The 24,696-nt window shown below is 45.7% G+C and overlaps 2 protein-coding genes across 2 annotated transcripts in view; one reads left to right on the forward strand and one right to left on the reverse strand.

The window, feature by feature from the left end:
• The first annotated feature begins 233 nt into the window (after window positions 1-233).
• On the forward strand, window positions 234-2,486 carry LOC149460726 (uncharacterized). Its single transcript, XM_089679278.1, has one exon. The coding sequence runs from the start codon at window positions 291-293 to the stop codon at window positions 1,941-1,943; it is 1,653 nt and encodes a 550-aa protein (XP_089535404.1). The 5' UTR covers window positions 234-290; the 3' UTR covers window positions 1,944-2,486.
• A 17,731-nt stretch (window positions 2,487-20,217) lies between these two features.
• The window catches only part of LOC149460727 (uncharacterized), a 49,391-nt gene continuing 44,912 nt past the window's right edge, over window positions 20,218-24,696 (reverse strand). Inside the window, exon 6 of the mRNA XM_089679222.1 lies at window positions 20,218-22,682. Within this exon, the coding sequence (XP_089535348.1) occupies window positions 21,309-22,682 (1,374 nt within the window). The 3' untranslated portion in view covers window positions 20,218-21,308. The remainder of the gene's footprint in view (window positions 22,683-24,696) is intronic.

Genomic DNA, 24,696 nt, shown 5'->3' on the forward strand with positions numbered 1-24,696 from the left:
GGCGATGAGTGATAGAGGGGGTGCGGACCCTCGTCCTATAATCCCCTCATCACTGTCCCTCCTATAAAAGACAGTTCTGGTTGTTTCCTCACTCTCTGACTAAGGTCCATGAATAAAGAAATGACCTGGTAGGAGATCAGAGGAGCCATTTCCTAGTTCCCTTGAGGGTGGAATTGTAAGCTCCTCAGAGACCAAGCTGCCTGATGTGGGTGGAGTCCTGGTTTGGGGGAACCAATCAGCTCCTGTCTAGTAATCCTCTTTGTCTTTGTATTTTAGTCCATGGCCGGGAGATGAGGAAAACCTCCGAGGATTGTCTCACTTTGTCTCCAGACTGGAAAGTAGAAGATGAGGACATCACACAGTATAGTCCAGGAGAAAACCCGGCTCCCTCCAATGTCCATCCGGCACCACCCAGTGTAGATGGACCATCGGATTCCTCGTATCCTGAGGAACCTCAGACTGTGCGGGACCGGGCCGGCCTTCCAACAGGGAAGAGCTTCTCCTGTACTGAGTGCGGGAAATGTTTTGCAAGGAAGTCTACCCTTTACAGACATCAGAGATCTCACACAGGAGAGAAGCCACATGCCTGTCCTGAGTGTGGGAAATGTTTCTCATACAAGTCCCATCTTTACACACATCAGAGATCTCACACAGGGGAAAAGCCATATTCCTGTCTAGAGTGTGGGAAATGTTTCTCAGACAAGTCCTATTTTTACTCACATCAGAGATTGCACACGGGGGAGAAACCGTATTCCTGTCCTGAGTGCGGGAAATGTTTTTCACAAACGTCCCATCTTTACAAACATCAGAGAACTCATACGGGGGAGAAGCCGTATTCCTGTCCTGAGTGCGGGAAACGTTTTGCACAGAAGTACCATCTTTACACACATCAGAGATTGCACACGGGGGAGAAGCCGTATTTCTGTCCTGAGTGCGGGAAATGTTTTGCACAGAAGAACCATCTTTACACACATCAGAGATATCACACAGGGGAGAAGCCGTATTCCTGTCCTGAGTGCGGGAAACGTTTTGCACAGAAGTACTATCTTTACAAACATCAGAGATTGCACATGGGGGAAAAGCCATATTCCTGTCCTGAGTACGGGAAATGTTTTGCCCAAAAAACAGATCTTGTCACACATGAAAGGTTTCACACGGGTGAGAAGCCGTATTCCTGTCCTGAGTGTGGGAAATGTTTTTCAGTGAAGTCCAATCTTTACAAACATCAGAGATCTCATACGGGGGAGAAGCCGTATTTCTGTCCTGAGTGTGGGAAATGTTTTTCAAACAAGTGTGAACTTTCCATACATCAGAGATCTCACACGGGGGAGAAGCCGTATTGCTGTCCTGAATGCGGGAAATGTTTTTCACAGAAGTCCAATCTTTCCAGACATCAGATATATCACACAGGGGAGAAGCCGTATTCCTGTCCTGAGTGTGGGAAACGTTTTGCACAGAAGTACTATCTTTACACACATCAGAGATTGCACACGGGGGAAAAGCCGTATTCCTGTCCTGAGTGCGGGAAACGTTTTGCACAGAAGTACCAACTTTACACACATCAGAGATTGCACATGGGGGAAAAGCCATATTCCTGTCCTGAGTGTGGGAAATGTTTTTCAATGAAGTCCAATCTTTTCAAACATCAGAGATCTCATACGGGGGAGAAGTCGTATTTCTGTCCTGAGTGTGGGAAATGTTTTTCAAAGAAGTGTCAACTTTCCATACATCAGAGATCTCACACGGGGGAGAAGCCGTATTCCTGTCCTGAGTGCGGGAAATGTTTTTCACAGAAGTCCAATCTTTCCAGACATCAGAGATATCACACAGGGGAGAAGCCGTATTCCTGTCCTGAGTGCGGGAAATGTTTTTCAAATAAGTCCAATCTTTCCAGACATCAGAGCTCTCACACGGGAGAGAAGCCACTTTCCTGTCCTGAGTGAGGGAAATGTTCCTCACTGAAGTCCTGTCTTCCTGTACATCAGGGGTCCCACACAACCCTGGAGGTGTATTAGTGCCTTGAGTGCGGGAAATGTCTCCTAGATGAATGTTGCTGGACATCTCAGCTCTCGTGGGGAAGAAGCACACCCTGATATACACCTCAGATATACTCCATGGCTGATCTTCATCATGGAAGAAACAGTTCATAAGGAGATCTGAGGTCCCCAAAGACATGGATGAAGTGTGGGACCGGGTTGTCCATTGATGGCAGGAGAAGAATAACAATGGAGTCCTGCTCTGTGATTGGCTGAGTACATTTTGTGGTGGGAGATTTCACAAACACTGGAGGTCTATTATTGATACTTTGTGGACAAATGTTCCAAGCACTCATTAGGCCCACAGTTGTAGGTGAGGACAATATTTGCATGGTGGGGGATCACTGAAGAGGTGGGTGGTAATAAAATGTCCCAATTCTAGAAGAGTGACTGATGGTGTACACATGGAATCAATGGAATTGTGTGTATACCGGGAATGAAGGAGTGATTGGTGAATGCACATATTGGGACTTTCCCCTGTCTTTCTCCATACATGTTTCTTGTATGTTTCCCGTGATACAAATGTCTGTGTATATGATCGGCACATGATGGTCTGTCTATGACAAACGTTTCATTGATCTGATCATTTCCATGGTGATTGTGGACACATTGTGATTGGTTGATGGGGGATGGAAAGCACAGAGAGCAGGAAGTAGAGCGCCATCCTTTCTACCTTTCTCTATTCCTAGTTCAGATTTGTAGCAGAAATCCCCAACATGTAGCAATACACGGACAATTGATATCAGACAATGAGGCAGAGGAAGGCCAATCAGGAAGCTGGGGGTGGTGCAGCATAGACTGGAACAGGGTCCTCCAGGAGTGCAGCTCACACTGCGGGCAGAACTCCTCCTACTGGGACATTCAGGCTTCACACAGCTACAGCTGCACTCCCGGGACTGCCACGCCTGGACTGTATATGGGGCGGGTGTGGAGGGAGGAAGAGCAGGGATTGGCTATACTTATGTCTCTATTTATCCCTCTAATCCCACACGGCAGAGATCGGGGGATTCCTTTTTATTCCCTTTCTAGCTCCCTTCTTTTCTTTCCGCCCTCCCTTCTCCCCCTCCCTCCCTTCTTCTCCCTTCTCCCCCTCCCTCCCTTCTTCTCCCTTCTCCCCCCCCTCCCCTCTCCCCCCCCTCCCCTCTTCTCCCCCTCCCTTCTCCCCCCCCCTCCTTTTCCCCCCCTTCCTCCCCCCTCCCCCTTCTTAAGCCCTCTGCTGTATTCCTTTTTCTTTGTCTTTCTTTTATGTCCCTTTTCTACATTTGTAGGATGTATTGTGGAGATGTATAGATGTTGATGTGATCCCCGGTCTCCTCACACCAACACACATTGGAGAGCGGAACCCAGCAATGCTCTATGTACATCATCTGCAATGTCTATCCAGTCATTAACCCCTTCCATATCGGGCACTTTTACCCCTTCCTGCCCATGCCAATTTTCAGGTCTCAGCGCTCTCACACTTTGAATGACAATTGCGCGGTCATACAACATTGTACCCAAACTAAAATTTTATAATTTTCTTCACACAACTAGAGCTTTCTTTTGGTGGTATTTAATCACCGCTGGAGTTTTTATTTTTTGCTAAATTAACAAAAAAAGACCAAAAATTTTGAAAAAACACGTTTTTCTTTGTTTCTGTTATAAAAGTTTACAAATAAATAATTGTTCTTCATAAATTTAGGCCGAGATGTATTCTGCTACATGTCTTTGGTGAAAAAAAAACAAATTAGGATGTATTATTTAGTTTGTAGGAAAGTTATAGAGTTCACAAACTATGGTATAGATCTGAATATTGATCAATCCTGAAGTACTGACGGCCAATCTAATTTCTTGAGGTCCAAGAATGTCAGGACGGTACAGATATCCCCCAAATGTCAGGACGGTACAGATATCCCCCAAATGTCAGGACGGTACAGATATCCCCCAAATGTCAGAACGGTACAGATATCCCCCAAATGTCAAAACGGTACAGATATCCCCCAAATGTCAGGACGGTACAGATATCCCCCAAATGTCAGGACAGTACAGATATCCCCCAAATGTCAGGATGGGACAGATATCCCCCAAATGTCAGGATGGGACAGATATCCTCCAAATGTCAGAACAGTACAGATAATCCCCAAATGTCAGGACGGTACAGATATCCCCCAAATGTCAGGACAGTACAGATATCCCCCAAATGTCAGGATGGGACAGATATCCCCCAAATGTCAGGATGGGACAGATATCCCCCAAATGTCAGGATGGGACAGATATCCCCCAAATGTCAGAACAGTACAGATAATCTCCAAATGTCAGGGCAGTACAGGTATCCTCCAAATGTCAGGACAGTACAGATATCCCCCAAATGTCAGAACGGTACAGATATCCCCCAAATGTCAGGACGGTACAGATATACCCCAATGTCAGGACAGTACAGATATCCCCCAAATGACCCCTTTTTGCAGAGTAGACAGTCCAACGTACTTCATAAGAGGTATGGAAAGTTTTTTGAAGTTGTATTTTTTTTTTTCATAATTTTTCGGAAAATGAAAAAATTAAAAAAATAATTTTTACTATTTTTTTTTATATCCTGTCACCAGTGCAGTACAGCATCATCATATAACTGGCATGGCGGTGATCAGGGACACTGACTGGTGACAGTATGAAAATATATATATTTATTTTTTATTACATTTTTTTTTTCATATTTTATTATGACCAAAGTATGGTAACATTGTACTACTTTGGGGAAGTGATCAATATTTTTTTTTTTTTTTTTTTTTTTTTTTTTTTACACAATTTGCTTATAGCAAAGAATTACTTTGCTATAAGCAAGCATTTACCTCAATGACATCGATTCATTCAGGGGTTTTTTTTTTGTGCTTAGCTGTGATTTGGTCACAGCTAATCACATGACATGTGCATGTGACCTGCTGTGACCATTCACAGCTAGGCACTAGTATACAAGGGCATGAATGAAGCCATCCATTGTATACAACTGTCATGTGACCTGCTGTGATTGGTCACAGCAGGTCACATGGCACCGGCAACGGGGCCGATACTCAGATCTGTCATCGGCCGTGTCCGAGGTACACGGCTGGTGACAGATCGCGCTGATGCGCGGCCTGCGCATGTGCGGGAGGACGCCAAATGGCGTGCACCCGGAAAGCTAGAGCATTTTTGCGGCTGCCAAACGGCTATAGGCCGGGCGGCTAATGGTTAATGTCATCTTTTCTCCCTGTTTGTAACACCTGGCAAACGACTTGATGTTTTCTTTTTTTTATTGACATAAAACCCAATAAATATTTCTTTAAAAAAAAAAAAAGTTCACAATGATGGTAAAAATTATTGTAGGCCTAAAATATCTATCATACTAGTAAAAAAATACAATTCCAGTACCATTTGTAGACACTGTAACTTTCACATAAACCGATTCATTTACACGGATTGGGATTTTATTTTTAGCAAAGACACAGAGCAGAATACATTCTGGCCGAAATTTATGACAAAATTTTATTTTTTTTTTGCTGGACATGATTAACCCCTTGCCCTCCAGAGGATTTACCCCCCTTCCTGACCACGCCTCTTTTTGATACTCAGCACTGCACTAATTCAACTGATAATTGCGCGGTCATGCAATGCTGCACCCAAACAAAATGTACGTCCTTTTTTCACACAAATAGAGCTTTCTTTTGGTGGTATTTGATCACCTGTGTGCTTTTTATTTTTCGCATTATAAATGAAAAAAGACTGAAAATTTTGAAGAAAAACAAAATTGTTTACTTTCGGCTATAAAAAATATATAGTAATCTCAAAGTTAGTCATAAATTTAGCCCAGAATGTATTCTGCTCCATGTTTTTGGTGAAAAATCCCAATAAGTGTATATTGATTGCTTTGTGTGGAAGTTATAGCGTCTACAAACTATGGTATAGATACTGCAATTTACGCCATTTTGTTGCCATACAGCGCTGCGCTAGTTTAACGGACAATTGCGCGGTCATGCAATACGGTACATAAATGAAATGTACGTCCTTTTGAGCTATCTTTCAGTGGTATTTGACCACCTGTGCGATTTTAATTTTTGGTGCTATAAACAAAAAAAGTTTTGAAAAAAAAAAATTTTCTCATTTCCATAATAAAAATATTCAAAAATACTAAAATATTCTGCTACATGTTATTGGTTGAAAATAGTTTGAAAAGTTATAGCGTCTACAAACTTTGGTATAGATAATGGAATTTACACAGCTTTTACTTTCTGACTGCTCATCATATTTCCTGAGGTGCTAAAATACCAGGATAGTGCAAACACCCCCAAATGACCCCTTTTCAGAAAGTAGACGCCCTAAGCTATCTGCTGAGAGGCATATTGAGTCCATGGAAGATTTATTTTTTTCCACAAGTTTTTGGAAAATGACAAAAACATTTTTTTTTAACCCAAAGTTGTCATTTAAATGATATATTTCTCACACAAGCTATGGGTATATGTGGAATTACACCCCAAAATACATTCTGCTACTTCTACTGAGTATGGGGATACCACATGTGTGAGACGTTTTGGGAGCCTAGCCACATACAGGAGGCTGAAATCCAATGACCACTTTGAAAGCCTGAAGGTGCATAACGTCCTCATTTCACTTTCTCACTACCTATCACAGTTTCGAAGGCTCTTAAATGCCAGGATAGCACCAGACCCCCCCATATGACCCATTTTTGGAAAGTAGACACCCCAAGGAATTTAAAAAGAGGCATGGTGAGTATTTTGCAGTTCTAATTTTTTTTCACAAGGTTTTGAAATATAAAAAAAGAAAAGACAAAATGTTTTTGTTTTTTTTTCTTCAATTTTCAAAAACTTGTGGCAACAAACGAGATCTGCAAAATACTCACCATGCTTCTTATCAAATTCCTTGGGGTGTCTACTTTCCAAAAATGGGTCATTTGGGGGGGGAGTTTGGTGCTATCCTGGCATTTCAGGGCCTCAGAAACTGTGATAGGTAGTCAGGATGTGTCAGGAAGTCTGCAACAAGCTCACCTCCATCCATGACCTCTTTGTCTCCCGCTCCCTTAACCTCCTAACGATCACCGAAACCTGGGTCCAAGCAACAGACTCTGCCTCCCCCGCAGCTCTCTCCTATGGAGGTCTCATCTGGACCCACTCACCCAGACCCAGTGGTCAGAAAGGTGGTGGGGTTGGTTTGCTCCTGTCACCACTGAGCACCTTCCAGGTCCTCCCTAACCCTCCCTCTCTTTCCTTCGAGAGCCACTGCATCCGACTATTCTCTCCAATCTCTCTGACGATCTATCAGCCTCCTGGACCCATGCCCCGCTTTCTTGACGACTTCGCTGCCTGGCTACCCTTCTTTCTCTCCTCTGAACTACCCACTATCATTCTTGGGGATTTCAACATCCCTATCAACATCAATAACCCGACCACATCCCAACTCTTCCACATTACCTCATCTTTTGCACTAGCACAGTGCATACAGTCCTCCACTCACTCTGATGGGAACACTCTTGACCTTGTTTTCTCCCATCTTTGCACTCCCTGCAACCTCACAAACACCCCCTTTCCTCTCTCTGATCACAACCTCATCACCTTCTATGTCTCCTCGTCCTCAAACACCTATCCCTCCAAGTGGCAAACAGTTACCAGCAGAAACCTCTGGAACTGGAAACCTGCTCCCTTCCACTCTGCAACTGACTAACTTTACGACAGCATCCATCCCGTCATGCCCTGACCTGGCCACTGCTGTCTATCTGTTAGGGATCCGGATATGACCAGAAATGTGTGGGAACACAGGTGTAGTCAGGGCTGGAGAGGTGGAATGGTCAGGCAGGCTGTTTGGTACTGTTAAGCACCACCTGGCGGCGTCTCTAGCAGCCCACAGCATGGGGTTCCTCATGGCATGGGGTCTAAGTCCCAATCTGCTTATTCACCAGGGCCCCTGATGGTGGGGATGGACTTGAAGCAGACTGAGACCAGGTCGCGACCCCTGAGTACGTCCGGCAATGGTAGAGAGCGTCGTCAGAGGTGTGCGGGGAAAGGAGCCTGACGTAAAGAGGCTGGCAGACCAGGTAACAGGGACAGATCTGTGCAGGATGGATGGATCATCTGGGTAACGTAAGGCGTAGTCAGGTAGGCCAGGACAGTAACGTGCGGGCAGCGAGGTACGGGAGGAGCAGGCAGAGAATGGTCAGGGTCACAAGCCCGGTTCAGTAACTCACGGGCAGCACGGTACAGAGGATCAGGCAGAAGGATGGTCAGGCAAGCCAGGGGTTAAACAGGAGACAGTCAGCAGGGTCAGGAACAATGCAAAGGTCGGCAACAAAAGATTCACAGGATACCAAGTACAGGGGCTCATGGGAAACAAACACCAAGGCACTGATTGCAGGCCTGGTCCTGCTTAAATAGACCTCCTGCAATCAGCCTCAGGTGATGGCTTGATTGCAGGAGTGAGACCTTGGCTGCTGAAAGCACCCTCAGGTAGGAGCTGGTACTGCAGCCCACAGAGCAAGTAAGCCACAGCACCACCAGTGGTGAGTCCATTCCTGGCACTACCACAACTCACTTTCAGACGCTCTAGACTTGCTCGCACCCCCAACAACACGCAGCATTAGGCTCCAACCGCTACAACCCTGGCAGACCGACCATACCAGAAACCTCAAATGACATAGTCGTGCGCTGGAGCGACTATGGCGTAAAACCAAATCCCAACAAGCGTTCACCCGATATAAATCTGCATTCTTAACGTACACTTCCTCCCTTCCCGCTGCCAAACAAGCCTACTTTATTACCCTCAATACCTTCTCTTCCAGTCCTCTCCGGCTCTTCTCCCCTTTTAACGCTATACTTTCTCCAGCTCCACCCAGTACCTCACTTACCACCCATGAGATTGCTAACAACTTCAAAAACAAGATTGACGCAATTCTTAAGGACTTCGCCACTGCTCAGACACCCACCCCACTTAGCACTCCTTACACAATAACCCCCTCAACACTTTGCTCCCTTGACCTCACTACTACCGAAGGGGTCACTAAGATTTTCTCTGAAGCCCGCCTCAGCACCTGCCCCCTGGAACCTGTCCCCTCACAACTACTACGGTCACCCTCCTCTTCCATCCTATGCTCCCTCACTCACATCTTCAATCTTTCCCTCTCCACCGGTACCTTCCCCTCCCCTCTAAAGCATGTGCACATCACTCCCATACTTAAGAAACCCTCCCTGGACCCCACCAACCTGAACAACTTAAGACCCATCTCCCTGCTGCCATTTACCTCTAAACTCCTAGAACGCTTAGTCTACAATTGCCTAAGCTCCCACTTCTCCGACAACAACCTTCTTGACCCTTTACAGTCCGGCTTCTGCCCCCTACACTCCACCAAAACTGCCCTACTCAAACTCACCAATGACCTACTAACCACCAAAACCAATGACCACTATACTATACTCCTACTACTTGACCTCTCTGCGGCTTTTGATACGGTTGACCATCCCCTCCTCCTCAAAAAACTGCACTCTCTTGGCCTCAGAGACTCTGCTCTCTCCTGGTTCTCCTCTTATCTATCGCAGCGCTCCTTCAGTGTTACCTATAACGCTGCCTCCTCCTCCTCACTCCCTCTTTCTGTAGGGGTCCCTCAAGGTTCTGTCCTCGGACCCCTTCTCTTCTCCATCTACACCTCCTCCCTTGGCCAATTAATAAACTCCCACGGCTTCAACTACCATCTCTATGCCGACGACACACAAATCTATCTGTCTACCCCTCACCTCACCCCCTCAGTCTCCAATCGCTTCACCAGCCTACTAAGCGACATATCGGCCTGGATGTCTCTCCACTTCCTCAAACTCAACCTTTCCAAAATTGAGCTCCTAGTATTCCCCCCAGCCCGTGCCTCCTCCCCTGACTGCTCCATCAAGAGCAACAACACTATCATTAGTCCCACCCCTCACGCCAGGGTACTAGGTGTCATCCTAGAATCCAATCTGTCCTTTCAGCCCCAGGTCCAATCGCTGACAAACTCATGTAGACTTCACCTCCGCAACATCTCCAACCTCCACAACATCTCCAAGATACGCCCGTTCCTAACCTTGGAAACCACTAAGCAACTTATTCCCTCCCTTGTTATATCTCACCTTGACTATTGTAACTCCCTCCTCACTGGCCGACCTTATCACAGGCTATCCCGTCTTCAGTCTATCATGAATGCTGCTGCCAGACTCATCCACCTTACTAACCTTTCTGTATCTGCCACCCCTCTCTGCCAATCCCTCCACTGGCTTCCAATTGCCCAGTGGATAAAATCCAAAACATTAACACTGACGTATAAAGCCGTTCATAACTCTGCCCCTAACTGCATCACCGACCTTGTCTCAAACCGTACTCTCAGCTCCTTGCAAGACCTCCTACTCTCTAGCTCCCTTGTCTCCTCCTCCCATGCTCATCTCCTGGATTTCTCAAGGGCTTCACCCATCCTCTGGAACTCCCTACCCCAAACTATCAGGCTATTGTCTACTCTGCTCACTTTTAGGTGCACTCTGAAAACCCATCTCTTCAGGGAAGCCTACGCCGACCCCAGCTAATATTGGAATCCACTACTCTTCCTACCACTCCATCCCCCTCAGTTAATTACCTCTTGTACCACTATCCCCTCCCTCCTAGATTGTAAGCTCCAAGGAGCAGGGCCCTCTAATCCCTCTTGTATTGAACTGTTTTCTTATTGTACTGTCTCCCTCCATTATGTAAAGTGCTGAGCAAACTGTTGGTGCTATATAAGTCCTGTATAATAATAATGAGGAAATAAAGCTCTTTAAAAGCCTGAAGGTGCTTATTGGATTTTTGGGTCCTGTACTTGGCTAGACTGCCAAAATGTCTCTCACATGTGGTACCCCCATACTCGGGAGAAGTAGCAGAATATATTTTGGGGAGTAATTCCACATATATCCATGGCATGTGTGAGCAATAAATCATTTAAGTGACAATTTTGTGTAAAGAAAAAAAAATGTTTTTTTGTCAAACACCCTAGTGAATAAAATGGTGGGTGCTGCAATTTTTTATGTCACAATGTACTCGCGCAGCGATTTTTCAAACACATTTTTTTAATTAGTTTTTTTTTACTTTTATTGCACAAAAACACAATATATTGTCTAATTATTTGGTAAAATATAAAAGATGATGATATGCCGAGTAAATAGATACCAAACATGACATGCTTTAAAACTGTGCATGCCCCGTGCAATGGCGACAAACTGCATACATTTTTAAGACATTTAAAGACCTTTACAAGCTACCATTTTAGATTTACAGAGGAGTTCTAGTGTTAGAATTACTGCCCTTGATCTGACGTTCGTGGTGATACCTCACATGCATGGTGCAACTGCTGTTTCCACACTGGCACAGGGTCAACGCTCACGAACGTAGGTGCGCGAGTGTGCGGGGGGGGGGGGGTACTTTTTTTTTGTAAGTTATTTTGTTTTTTTTTATTATTTTTACACTGTCCCTTTAATTTTTTGAAAACCCTTTTAATGCTATCACAGGGAATGCAAATATCCCCTATAACTTCAATGGGCATTGTCATAGATTCTTTTTTGAGAAATCTGGGGTCTATCAAACTCTGGATATCTCCTCTGTCCTTACATTATCTGATCAAACCAGGATCTGTGTGATCAGATGCTTTCCCAATTTACAAATGGCGCTGTTTATATCCTATGAAACTGAAGTGATGAAATGCTCGTAGCTTCCAAATTCTTAGACTATAGAGATGATTGGCACCACTCTGGTCTCCAATCAGCTCTATCGTCTGCTGGCAGAAACACCGGCTGCATTCTCAGGTTCCCCCGATGGCACGGGACTGCCCGAGAAGGCCGTGGAAGGCAGCGTGGGAGAGGGGGGCATCATCTCCTGCTGCTTGTTAAAGAAATCCTGCAGCTAATTAGACACTAGGATTGCTTTTACATGAAAGCCGATTGCTGGCTGAAAAAAACGATACCAGGATGATGCCTGCAGCTGTAGGCATCATTCTGGTATAACCATTCAAAGTCCAGTGATATACCAGTACATCACTGATCTTTGTTGTGTATATACTGTGTGTGTATGTATATACAGTTGCAAGAAAAAGTATGTGAACCCCTTGGGATTACGTGGAGTTTTGCATGAATTGGGCATAAAATGTACTCTGAATGTCATCTAAGTCACAACAATAGAAGAACACAGTCTGTTGAACATAATACTACACAAACATTAGATGTTGCCATGGTTTAACTGCACATAACATGTAAACATTCACAGTGCAGGGAGGAAAAAGTATGTGAACCTTTGGACTTAATAACTGGTTGACCCTCCTTTGGCAGCAATAACCTCAACCAAACTTTTCCTGTAGTTGCAGATCAGACCTGCACAACGATCTGGAGTAATTTTGGACCACTCCTCTTCACAAAACTGTTTCAGTGTAGCAATATTCTTGGGATGTCTGGTGTGAATCGCTCTCTTAAGGTCATGCCACAGCATTTCAATTGGGTTAAGGTCAGGACTCTGACTGGGCCACTCCAAAAGGCGTATTCTGTGCTGTTGCAGCCATTGTTTTGTTGAATTACTTGTATGCTTTGGGTCATTGTCCTGTTGCATCACCCATCCTCTGTGGAGCTTCAGTTGGCGGACAGATGGTCGTACGGTTTCCTGCAAAATGTCTTGATAAACTCTGGAATTCATTTTCCCATCAATGACAACAATCCGTCCAGGCCCTGAGGCAGCAAAGCAGCCCCAAACCATGATGCTCCCTCCGCCATGTTTTACAGTGGGGATGAGGTTTTGATGTTGGTGTGCTGTGCCTTTTTTTCTCCACACATAGTGTTGTGTGTTCTTCCCAAACAACTCAATCTTGGTTTCATCTGTCCACAGTAAATTTTGCCAGTAGTGCTGTGGAACATCCAGGTGCTCTCTTGCAAACTTCAAACGTGCTGCAATATTCTTTTTGGACAGCAATGGCTTCCTCCGTGGTGTCCTCCCATGTACTCCATTCTTGTTTAATGTTTTCCTTATTGTAGATGTGTCAACAAAAATGTTAGCATGTGCCAGAGATTTCTGTAGGTCTTTAGCTGACACTCTGGGATTCTTCTTTACCTCATGCAACATTCTGCGCTGTGCTCTTGCAGTCATTTTTACAGGACGACCACGCCTAGGGAGAGTAGCAACAGTGCTAAACTTTCTGCATTTGTAGACAGTCTGTCTTACCGTGGACACATGAACATCAAGGCTTTTGGAGATACTTTTGTAACCCTTTCCAGTTTCATGCAAGTCAACAATTCTTGATCGTAGGTCTTCTGAGAGCTCTTTTCTGCGAGGCATGGTTCACTTCAGACAGTGCTTCTTGAAACCAGTAAACCCAAAACAGGTGTGTGTTTTTTAAGGGCAGGACAGCTGTCAGCAACACATCCAATATCATCACACTGATTGGAGTCAAGGTTGGCTTACTCCTGGCTCTAATTAGCTCTGGAAGAAGTCATTAAGCTAGGGCCTCACATACTTTTTCCTCCCTGCACTGTGAATGTTTACATGTTATGTGCAAAGAAACCATGGCAACATCTAATGTTTGTGTAATATTATGTCCAGCAGACTGTGTTCTTCTATTGTTGTGACTTAGATGACGTTCAGAGCACATTTTATGCCCAATTCATGCAAAACTCCACATAATCCCAAGGGGTTCACATACTTTTTCTTGCAACTGTATATATATATATATATGTATATGTATATATATATATATATATATATACTGCTCAAAAAATGAAAGGAAGACTTTGTAATCAGAGTCTACCATCAAGCCAATGAACCTCCTGGGGTATTGATCTGGTCAGGTAAGTAGCAGAGGGGGTTGTTCATCAGTTTCAGCTGCTTTGGTGTTAATAAAATGAACAGGGACACTAGATGGGCAAAAATGAGACAACCCCCAAAACAGACATGGTTTTACAGGTGGAGGCCACTGACATTTTTTCCCTAATCTTTTCTGACTGTTTTTCACTAGTTTTGCATTTGGCTCGGGTCAGTGTCACTACTGGTATCATGAAGCCATACCTGGACCCTACAGAGGTGGCACAGGCAATCCAACTCCTCCAGGATGGCACATCAATACATGCCATTACCAGAAGGTTTGCTGTGTCTCCCAGCACAGTCTCAAGAGCATGGAGGAGATTCCAGGAGACCGTCAGTTTCTGTAGAGCTGGACAGGGCCGTAGAAGGTCCTTAACCCATCAGCAGGACCGGTATCTGCTCCTTTGTGCAAGGAGGAACAGGATGAGCACTGCCAGAGTCCTACAAAATGACCTCCAGCAGGCCACTGGTGTGAATGTCTCTGACCAAACAATCAGAAACAGACTTCATGAGGGTGGATTGAGGGCCCAACGTCCTCTTGTGGGTCCTATGCTCACTGCCAGGCACCATAGAGCTGGATTGGCATTTGCCATTGAACCCCAGAATTGGCAGGTCCACCACTGGCACCCTGTGCTTTTCACAGATGAGAGCAGGTTCACCCTGAGCACATGTGACAGACATGAAATGGTCTGGAGAAGCCGTGAAGAAAGTTATGCTGCCCATAACATTGTTCAGCATGACTGTTTTGGTGGTGGGTCAGTGATGGTCTGGGGAGGCATATCCATGGAGGAACGTACAGACCTCTACAAGCTAGACAATGGCACCCTGAATGCTATTAGGCCATTGTCAGACCCTACGCTGGTGCAGTGGGTCCTGTTTTCCTCCTGGTGCAGTGGGTCCTGGGTTCCTCCTGGTGCAGACAATGTCTGGCCTCATCTGGGGAGAGTATGCAGGCAGTTCCTGGAGGATGAAGGAATTGATACCATTGAATGGCCACCAAACCTAAATCCAATAGAACCCCTCTGGGATGTTATGTTTTGGTTCCCCCAACTCTGCCAGGTTGCACCTCAGACTGTCCAGGAGCTCAGTGGTGCCCTGGTCCAGATCTGGGAGGAAATCCCGCAGGACACCATCCGTGGTCTCATTAGGAGCCTCCCCCAACGTTGTCAGGCATGCATACAAGCACATGGGGGCCATACAAACTACTGAGTATCATTTTGAGTTGCAATTAAATTTCAGCACAATGGACTCACCTGCTGCATAATTTTTTCACTTTGATTTTCATGGTGTCTGAATTCAGTCCTCTGTAGATCAATCACTTTCATTTCCTTCAAACGATGAGGCATCCTTACATTGACCTGTCCATATCAGTATACATATTCAGCAAGAGAGTTTTCCCCATTGAGATCTAATGGGTTTTCAAAGTGTTCCTTTCATTTTTTGAGCAGTGTGTGTGTGTGTGTGTGTATATATATATAGCCAAAAGTATTGTATTGGCCCCGCCCTCCAAATCATGTGATTCAGGTGTTTCAATCACCTCCATGGCCACAGATGTATACAATAAAGCCCCCAGGCATGCAGACTGCTTCTACAAACATTTGTGAAAGAATGGGTCGCTGTCAGGAGCTCAGTGACTCCAAGCGTGGTCCCGTGATAGGTGGTCACCTGTGCAATAAGTCCATCCGTGACATTTCCTGGCTACTAAATATTCCACACTCACTATAACAAAGTGGAAGCAACTGGGAAAAACAGCAACTCAGCCACTAAGTGGTAGGCCACGTCACATGACAGAGTGGGGTCAGCGCATGCTGAAGCGCACAGTGCGCAGAAGTCACCAACTGTCTGCAGAGTCAATAGCTAAAGACCTCCAAACTTGGTGTGGCCTTCAGATGAGCCCAACAACAGTGCGTAGAGAGCTTCATGGAATGGGTTTCCATGGCCGAGGAGCTGCATCCAACCCTTCCATCACAAAGTGCTCCAGGCCCCAACAATGCACACCCCCATATTAATATGACACGTGTACTGGTGGTCCAATCAGAACACTACAGGCCCCAGCAGTGCACACTCCCAGATTAATACAACACATGTACTGGTGGTCCAATCAGAACACTCCAGGCCCCAGCAGTGCACACCCCCAGATTTATATGACACATGTACTGGTGGTCCAATCCGAACCCTCCAGGCCCCAGCAGTATACTTCAGCCCGGAATTCTCACCAATGGAACTCTCCAGTGAAATCTCTCATCAATTACTAGTCGGATTCTCTCTATTACCTCCTGTATGTACAAAACTCCCCCAAATATCTCCCCTCCTCACCATCCACTAGAAATTGGAGGAATTGTTTCTTCTTCCTGAAATCCAGACCTAGAGAGGAATATAAAAGAACCAACAAACCCCACAAAGTCTTTTTATAGAGATTTATTCCATCAAATCCAAACTATTCTACACATATTTATTCCATGGAATATGAAGAGATTTTTCTATCAATAATCCCATCAAATCTGCGTGTTTATTGGACTTTATTCCCAGCAATAATCAATCAGGAATCCATGCCAGCAATCATCAGATCAATAGGAATGTTTCCAATATCCAGTGATCACGGTTTGATCCTCCAACATAACCAGTGCACAGAATGATAAATCTATCCCATGAAATGGATCCTATTGATTGGTTGATGTCATTTATTGATCTATTGATTCCCTTCTATGATAGAATAGATTGATTTCTCCATGTATTGATCATCCTCTCCATATATCTCTTCACCTTGTCTAACATCATACAAATCCTGAATGCTATAAATCTCAGTCCTGTCCATGAATTGTATGTGACTCGGGTCTTTATAATACCATATACTGGACTGTTACTTCATTCCCTATTTTTATATCGTCTTCTTACACCTGTCCTGATGAAGTGACACTTTGAAGCCATGAAACGCGTTGATGGTGTATTTTACATTCACTTGTCCAGTAAACACCGACCTTCTGAAGAAAACATTTCAGAGTTTCCTCCTTTACTATGGGCTCCTCTGCTGACCTCACCCTCTATTTTTCTTGGGGTGAAAGTTCTCCACCGGGATCCAAATCCTGCTTAGTATATGATGATCCGGAATTCCCCGATGACCATGGAGGGTGACCACCCATTGACTTCAGTGAGGAGACAGACATATTCTCCACAAGTCCTCAGATAGGTTGTCTGATCCCTGGATGGGTTCCCACAACCTCCCAGATGTGAGTACATGCACCGTACTTCTCCCCATCTTCTAGAACCATCTCCCACCTTCTGGTATCCATCACTACACTCAGTCCCATCTCTTCCATGGTCTTTTATCCTCTTCTCCCATCTCCTGATGGTTTGGAGGATTTCTACATATTGCTCTCATGACAGGTCTACTTTAATTGTATGCAGATGGGAGGGGGAGGAGTATACAGACAGACTCCTCCCAGTGTTGGTTTATGAGGGGGACCTATAGGGTATTCTGCCCTGTCCAATCACAATATACCCTGAGGAGCCCCCACTGTGTACAGGTACCCCCCAGACATGAGACTGTCCTCCAACCTAGTCAATTCCAGATAGATCAGATGACAAAGTCGTATCTATGAGGGTCTCTGTCATGTCATGTCTATGGGCCCCTTATTGTACTATAACCCATCCCCCTCCCCCTCCTGACCTGTGCTGGGAAATATCTGGGCTGTGATGGGTGAGGACAATACTGCTGTTATCTCCAATATTGTTCTATGGGTGGGATTTGTAGGAAGATTCTGTACAGAGGCTCATATTCATTCACAAAACTGAAGCCCAATAAACACCCATTACTATGCTTCAGTGAATTAACACAGGAGTGATTGGTACCAATCACTCACTGTGTTCATTCAGGAAGGGCTGGTAAATATGACATGCCAACCTCCCCACTCTCCATCCTGAACACCGCACTGATCTCCAACCCCAGCAGCAGCTGCAGCCAGTGTGGGGGGCAGGAGGGGAAGTCAGACAGCAGCACTGCACAGAGGGGGGCTGGCGCATCGGTAGGAGGTCCCAGCACAGGGAGGGAGTTTTAGTGATGGGGAAGTATTTTGACATTTTGATCTCCTTGTGGCTCCCCTGCAGTAGCTGAAACCAGTGGGAGGGGAGAGAAGCCAGAAGTAGGGGAGCCACAGATGGATCAGTGCTGTGGGGGGAGGGGGAATCAGTGCTGTGGGGGATAGGTGCTGTGGGGGGATCTGTGCTGTAGGGGGATGTTAGAGCTGCGGGGAGCCATCTTAGAGGACAGGCAGATGGGCTGTGGAGTGGAGGGAAGCTCAGCAGACCAGGCACTCATAGCAGAAGGGGGAAGCCATGACAGTATGTTGTAGTCACCTGACCAGCTGGCGGCAGTTCTGTAGGTCAGTAGGACATCAGTACATCCATGGCAGGGAAAGGGTTCAAGTGCCACCTAGGGGCCATTGTTCAGTAACAACGTTTTTCATCATCTCAATGGCACACCCCATTTTAGGGCTGGACATGTTGGGTATCTATTGACTTGGCCTCATCTTTTATATTTTACAAACAAATTGGTAAAATAATGTATTTGTGTTCTCAAAAATTTTATTTAGTGTATTTTGTACTGATGGAGCTAATATCATGTGACATAAAAAATCAGAACTATCACCATTGTATTCTCCAGGGCCTCTGATGTCACAGAATAGATGTTTGGGGGTTTATCTCATCTTCAGGCCCAAAATCTGCATTTTCCCATGTGTGCAAAATCATGCAGAAACAGCTCTGGCAGTGAGAGGGTTAATGTGGGCTAGATGGGATCCCTCTGCTGGGGTGACATTAGAGCTCCCCCTAGCTGCAGCCTGGTAATAACATTGCTGGGAGGTCTATTCACTGCTACATACTTCCCACCTTTATAGAAACATATTCTGCAGCACAGTGGCTCAGTGGTTAGCACTTCCTCCTAGCAGCACTAATATCATTGATTTGAATCCCAACCACTTCCCTACCTGCCTGGAGTTTGCATGTTCTCCCTGTGCCTGCACGGGTTTCCTCCGGGTACTCTGGTTTCCTCCCACATTCCAAAGATATGCTGGAAGGTAATTGGCTCCTGTCTATATTGGCCCCTAGTATGTGTATGTATGAATGTTAGGGACCTTAGACTGTAGGCTCCTCAGGGGCGGGGACTGATGGGTAATATGTAAATTAATGTCCCTATATAAGTAGCTGTAATCATCTAGGAGTCTGTTCATAAAACAATTGCACAGCAATACACCCGGTGAATGTGCCTGTCATTCCCTCTGTGTGAATGGGATGGGGGGAGTAGAGGGAGTAGGCTCTGTGCTGAGCGGGGTGAATGGTTTCCATGGAGATAAAATGGAGAATACCACATTTGGCAATAAGATGGTTCTAATTTCTATGATACTTAGCGCCATCTAAAGGCCAGAAAAGTATGGCATTTATTTATTGACTTTGGAAAATCATCCTTGCCCCTAGGTGGGTGCTGCACCCATCCCCCTCCGGGTCCAAGTGTGAGAACTCAGCGATCACGTGATTGCTGACCATGCGTTCTCACAGCCGTTCTGAGCAGAGAGTGGTGACGGTCAGTCACCGCTCTCTGCCCTGCCCCCCCCACACTCACTGGGCTGTGGAGGGGGAGGGTGCAGCTGGTCCAGACTCTGATGTCAGGATCTTTCCCCAGACTGGACTGGCTGAGTGACGTCAGCTGACAGCGGGCTTCACCTGAAAACGGGTCACAGGAGATCAGAATGAACTGCACTCCTCTGATCCACAGGAGAAGTACAGACAAAAGAGCTTTGCCTGAACTTCTCCTTCAAAGAATATGTTCCTCCAACATGTCCTATTCCTGATCTGTGCCGGATGTCCCATGTCCTGGTATGAAGACGTCTCCTCTTCTCTCTGTATTGCTTCCTTTGTGTGAGATCCCCGGTGATCCTGCCAGTCCCTCTGATTTCCTAGAGAGCTCAGTGTGGTCAGTGCTCTAGCTGTTCTGGGAGCTCAGCCTGCTCTCCTCCAATCATCAGACTTTTCCTGCCATCCCCCCTCCCTGCGCAGCCATTCACTGGGAAGGCCAGTGAACTGAAGACAAGTGATCACATGAATAGTAGTATGGAGAATGTCACTTCCTGATATCATTGCTGACTACTAGTGAAATCTGTGAATGATCACCGAGGTCACATGGTACAGGGCTATTCCCAACAGACTTGTACCATGTGAGAAGCTGTGACCAATCACAGCTCCCACAGGAGAGGAGAAATTATTGCTTTTACAGCTTTTATGGGTGTAAAAAAACATAAATAATAATATAAAAAAATAAAAATGTAAAAACTGTTTTTAAAAAAAAATTATAATTTTTGGTTATAAACTAATTTGGGTTATTTTTTTTTTACTAAAAAGATATCTGAATACATTTTGGCCGATTTATGAAGAAAGATTTTTTCTTATAAAATTTTGCAAATAAATACTTTTTTTTCAAAATTTGTGGACATTTTCATTTATATAGGATAAAAAAAAATTCCAGCGGTGAAAAAATACCACGAAAGTTTTATGGGTCTCAGAGTGCGGGAGTGTGACCTCAGGGTGCGGGAGTGTGACCTCAGGGTGCGGGAGTGTGACCTCAGGGTGCGGGAGTGTGACCTCAGAGTGCGGGAGTGTGACCTCAGAGTGCGGGAGTGTAAACTCAGGGTGCGGGAGTGTAAACTCAGGGTGCGGGAGTGTGACCTCAGGGTGCGGGAGTGTGACCTCAGGGTGCGGGAGTGTGACCTCAGTGATTAATATGGAGCCTTGTCTGATGAAGGAAACCAAGGGCTCTATTTATAGAACATTCATTGGACCAATGAGACAATCATTCCTCCACCTGTGACAACATCTGGCCTTATGTTAAGTAACACAGGGATTTCCTATGATCGCCGGCTCCATCTAGTGGCCACAATGAGGTGATTTTTCTGAAATCTCTCCATCAGTAAAACTAGCCCAATATGATATTATGGCCACTAGATGGAGCCAATGATCATAAGAAATAAAATACGGCCAAAACTCCTCCCAGCTGGAGAATGCCGGTCACATCCGTTCAACATTGTTCTCCATAGACCTCCAAGTGTTTGTGAAATCTCCCACCACAAAATGTACTCAGCCAATCACAGGACAGGACTCCATTTTTATTCTTCTCAAGCCATCAATGGCCAACCCGGTCCCACACTTCATCCATGTCTTTGGGGACCTCTGATCTCCTTATGAACTGTTTCTTCCATGATGAAGATCAGCCATGGAGTATATCTGAGGTGTATATCAGGGTGTGCTTCTTCCCCACGAGAGCTGGGATGTCCAGCAACATTCATCTAGAAGACATTTCCCGCACTCAAGGCACTAATACACCTCCAGGGCTGTGTGGGACCCCTGATGTACAGGAAGATAGGACTTCAGTGAGGAACATTTCCCTCACTCAGGACAGGAAAGTGGCTTCTCGCCCGTGTGAGATCTCTGATGTCTGGAAAGATTGGACTTCACTAAAAAACATTTCCCACACTCAGAACAGGAATATGGCTTTTCCCCTGTATGAAATCGCTGGTGTGTGTAAAGACTGGACTTCTGTGAAAAACATTTCCCACACTCAGGACAGGAATACGGCTTCTCCCCTGTGTGAGATCTCTGATGTGCGTGAAGAATATACTTGTCTGAAAAATATTTCCCGCACTCAGGACAGAAATATGGCTTCTCGCCCGTGTGAGATCTCTGATGTGTGTAAAGACTCGACTTCACTGAAAAACATTTCCCACACTCAGGACAAGAATATGGCTTTTCATCCGTGTGAGATCTCTGATGTTTATGAAGATTGGACTTCTCTGAAAAACATTTCCCGCACTCAAGACATGAATATGGTTTCTCCCCTGTGTGTGATCTCTGATGTGCGTTAAGACTAGACTTGTCTGAAAAACATTTCCCGCACTCAGGACAGGAATATGGCTTCTCTCCCGTGTGAGATCTCTGATGTGAGTAAAGACTGGACTTCGATGAAAAACATTTCCCACACTCAGGACAAGAATACGGCTTTTCCCCCGTGTGAGATCTCTGATGTCTGTAAAGATGGGACTTATTTGAAAAACATTTCTCGCACTCAGAACAGAAATACGGCTTCTCCCCAGTGTGAGATTTCTGATGTGTGTAAAGAGTAAACTTCCTTGAAAAACATTTCCCGCACTCAAGACAGGAATGTTGCTTCTCCCCTGTGTGAGATCTCTGATGTGTGTAAAGAGTGGACTTCTCTGAAAAGCATTTCCCGCACTCAGGACAGGAATAAAGCTTCTCCCCTGTGTGAGATCTCTGATGTTTATGAAGTTTGGACTTCTCTGAAAAGCATTTTCCACACTCAGAACAGGAATACGGCTTCTCCCCTGTGTGAGATCTCTGATGTGTGTAAAGATGGGACTTCGTTAAAAAACATTTCCCGCACTCAGGACAGGAATACAGCTTCTCCCCTGTGTGAGATCTTTTATGCCTATTAAGATTGGATTTACGCCGGAAACCCTTCCCACACTCAGTACAGGAGAAGCTCTTTCCTGTTGGAAGGCCGGCCTGGTCCCGCACAGTCTGAGGTTCCTCAGGATACGAGGAATCCGATGGTCCATCTACACTGGGTGGTGCCGGATGGACATTGGAGGGACCCGGGTTTTCTCCTGGACTATACTGTGTGATGTCCTCATCTTCTACTTTCCAGTCTGGAGACAAAGTGAGACAATCCTCGGAGGTTTTCCTCATCTCCCGGCCATGGACTAAAATACAAAGACAAAGAGGATTACTAGACAGGAGCTGATTGGTTCACCCAAACCAGGACTCCGCCCACATCAGGAAACTTGGTCTCTGAGGAGCTTACAATTCCACCCTCAAGGGAACTAGGAAATGGCTCCTCTGATCTCCTACCAGGTCATTTCTTTATTCATGGACCTTAGTCAGAGAGTGAGGAAACCACCAGAACTGTCTTTTATAGGAGGGACAGTGATGAGGGGATTATAGGACGAGGGTCCCCACCCCCTCTATCACTCATCGCCATCTTCCCAACACAAGAAGTACTGCACTTCCTTATTTAGTCCATGATTTAGTCATGAAGAACAGCGGGGCTGAGCCCCACCAGAGGTCAGAGAGTGAGGATGGGGGGAGAACAACCAAGATGAAGACTGGACTGATCCTGAAGACCACCATCATTGGGGTATTGACTCCTCCCTCATTATCACTTTCTGTTTAAGGGTCCAAAGTTGGAGGATGCTATCACATTATTATCACCATGTAAAAGTCTGTGCTCCAATCACATCATCCGATATAAAATGTCCAGCTGGGAGGAAATGGGTGTAACAAAAGAGAATCCATATTATCTGTATATATAGCAGTTGGGGGAGGGGGAGAGCAGAAGTCAGGACTATGGAATGTACAACATAGAGTATATAGTGCAGGGGTCAGGAGTATGTAATGTACAACATAGAGTATATAGTGCAGGGGTCAGGAGTATGTAATGTACAACAGAGTATATAGTGCAGGGGTCAGGAGAATGTAATGTACAACATAGAGTATATAGTGCAGGGGTCAGGAGTATGTAATGTACAACAGAGTATATAGTGCAGGGGTCAGGAGTATGTAATGTACAACAGAGTATATAGTGCAGGGGTCAGGAGTATGTAATGTGCAACATAGAGTATATAGTGCAGGGGTCAGAAGTATGTAATGCACAACATAGAGTATATAGTGCAGGGGTCAGGAGTATGTAATGAACAACATAGAGTATATAGTGCAGGGGTCAGGGGTATGTAATGTACAACATAGAGTATATAGCACAGGGGTCAGGAGTATGTAATGAACAACATAGAGTATATAGTGCAGGGGTCAGGAGTATGTAATGTACAACATGGAGTATACAGTTCAGGGGTCAGGAGTATGTAATGTACAACATAGAGTATATAGTGCAGGGGTCAGGAGTATGTAATGTACAAGTTATATAGTATAAGGGTCAGGACTCACAGTATTAGTATTCTGTAATCAGTGGAAGATTAAATGTTTACTGTAGACAACATGTAGAGGTGAGCTGGGATTAAACCATCATAAAACAGGTTAGATTGGAGGTGAGCAAATCCTTAGACAGAAGGGTGGCGGTGGACGTGGTATACTTGGACAGAGGGGTGTCCGTGGACGTGGTATACTTGCACAGAGGGGTGTCGGTGGACGTGGTATACTTGGACAGAGGGGTGTCCGTGGACGTGGTATACTTGCACAGAGGGGTGGCGGTGGACGTGGTATACTTGGATAGAGGGGTGTCGGTGGACGTGGTATACTTGCACAGAGGGGTGGCGCTGGACGTGATATACTTGGACAGAGGGGTGGCGGTGGACGTGGTATACTCGGACAGAGGGGTGGCGCTGGACGTGATATACTCGGACAGAGGGGTGGCGGTGGACGTGTTATACTTGGACAGAGGGGTGGCGGTGGACGTGGTATACTTGGACAGAGGGGTGTCGGTGGACGTGGTATACTTGGACAGAGGGGTGGCGGTGGACGTGTTATACTTGGACAGAGGGGTGGCGGTGGACGTGTTATACTTGGACAGAGGGGTGGCAGTGGACGTGGTATACTTGGACAGAGGGGTGGCGGTGGACGTGGTATACTTGGACAGAGGGGTGGTGGTGGTGGACGTGGTATACTTGGACAGAGGGGTGGCGGTGGACGTGGTATACTTGGACAGAGGGGTGGCGGTGGACGTGGTATACTTGGACAGAGGGGTGGCGGTGGACGTGGTATACTTGGACACAGTTCCCCACACACAGCTAATGTGTAAGGTAAAATC

The sequence above is a fragment of the Staurois parvus genome, unplaced genomic scaffold (genome assembly GCF_062004578.1).
Source record: "Staurois parvus isolate SC_StPar_1 unplaced genomic scaffold, SC_StPar_1.0 ptg000221l, whole genome shotgun sequence".
Classification (NCBI taxonomy): Eukaryota; Metazoa; Chordata; class Amphibia; order Anura; family Ranidae; genus Staurois; species Staurois parvus.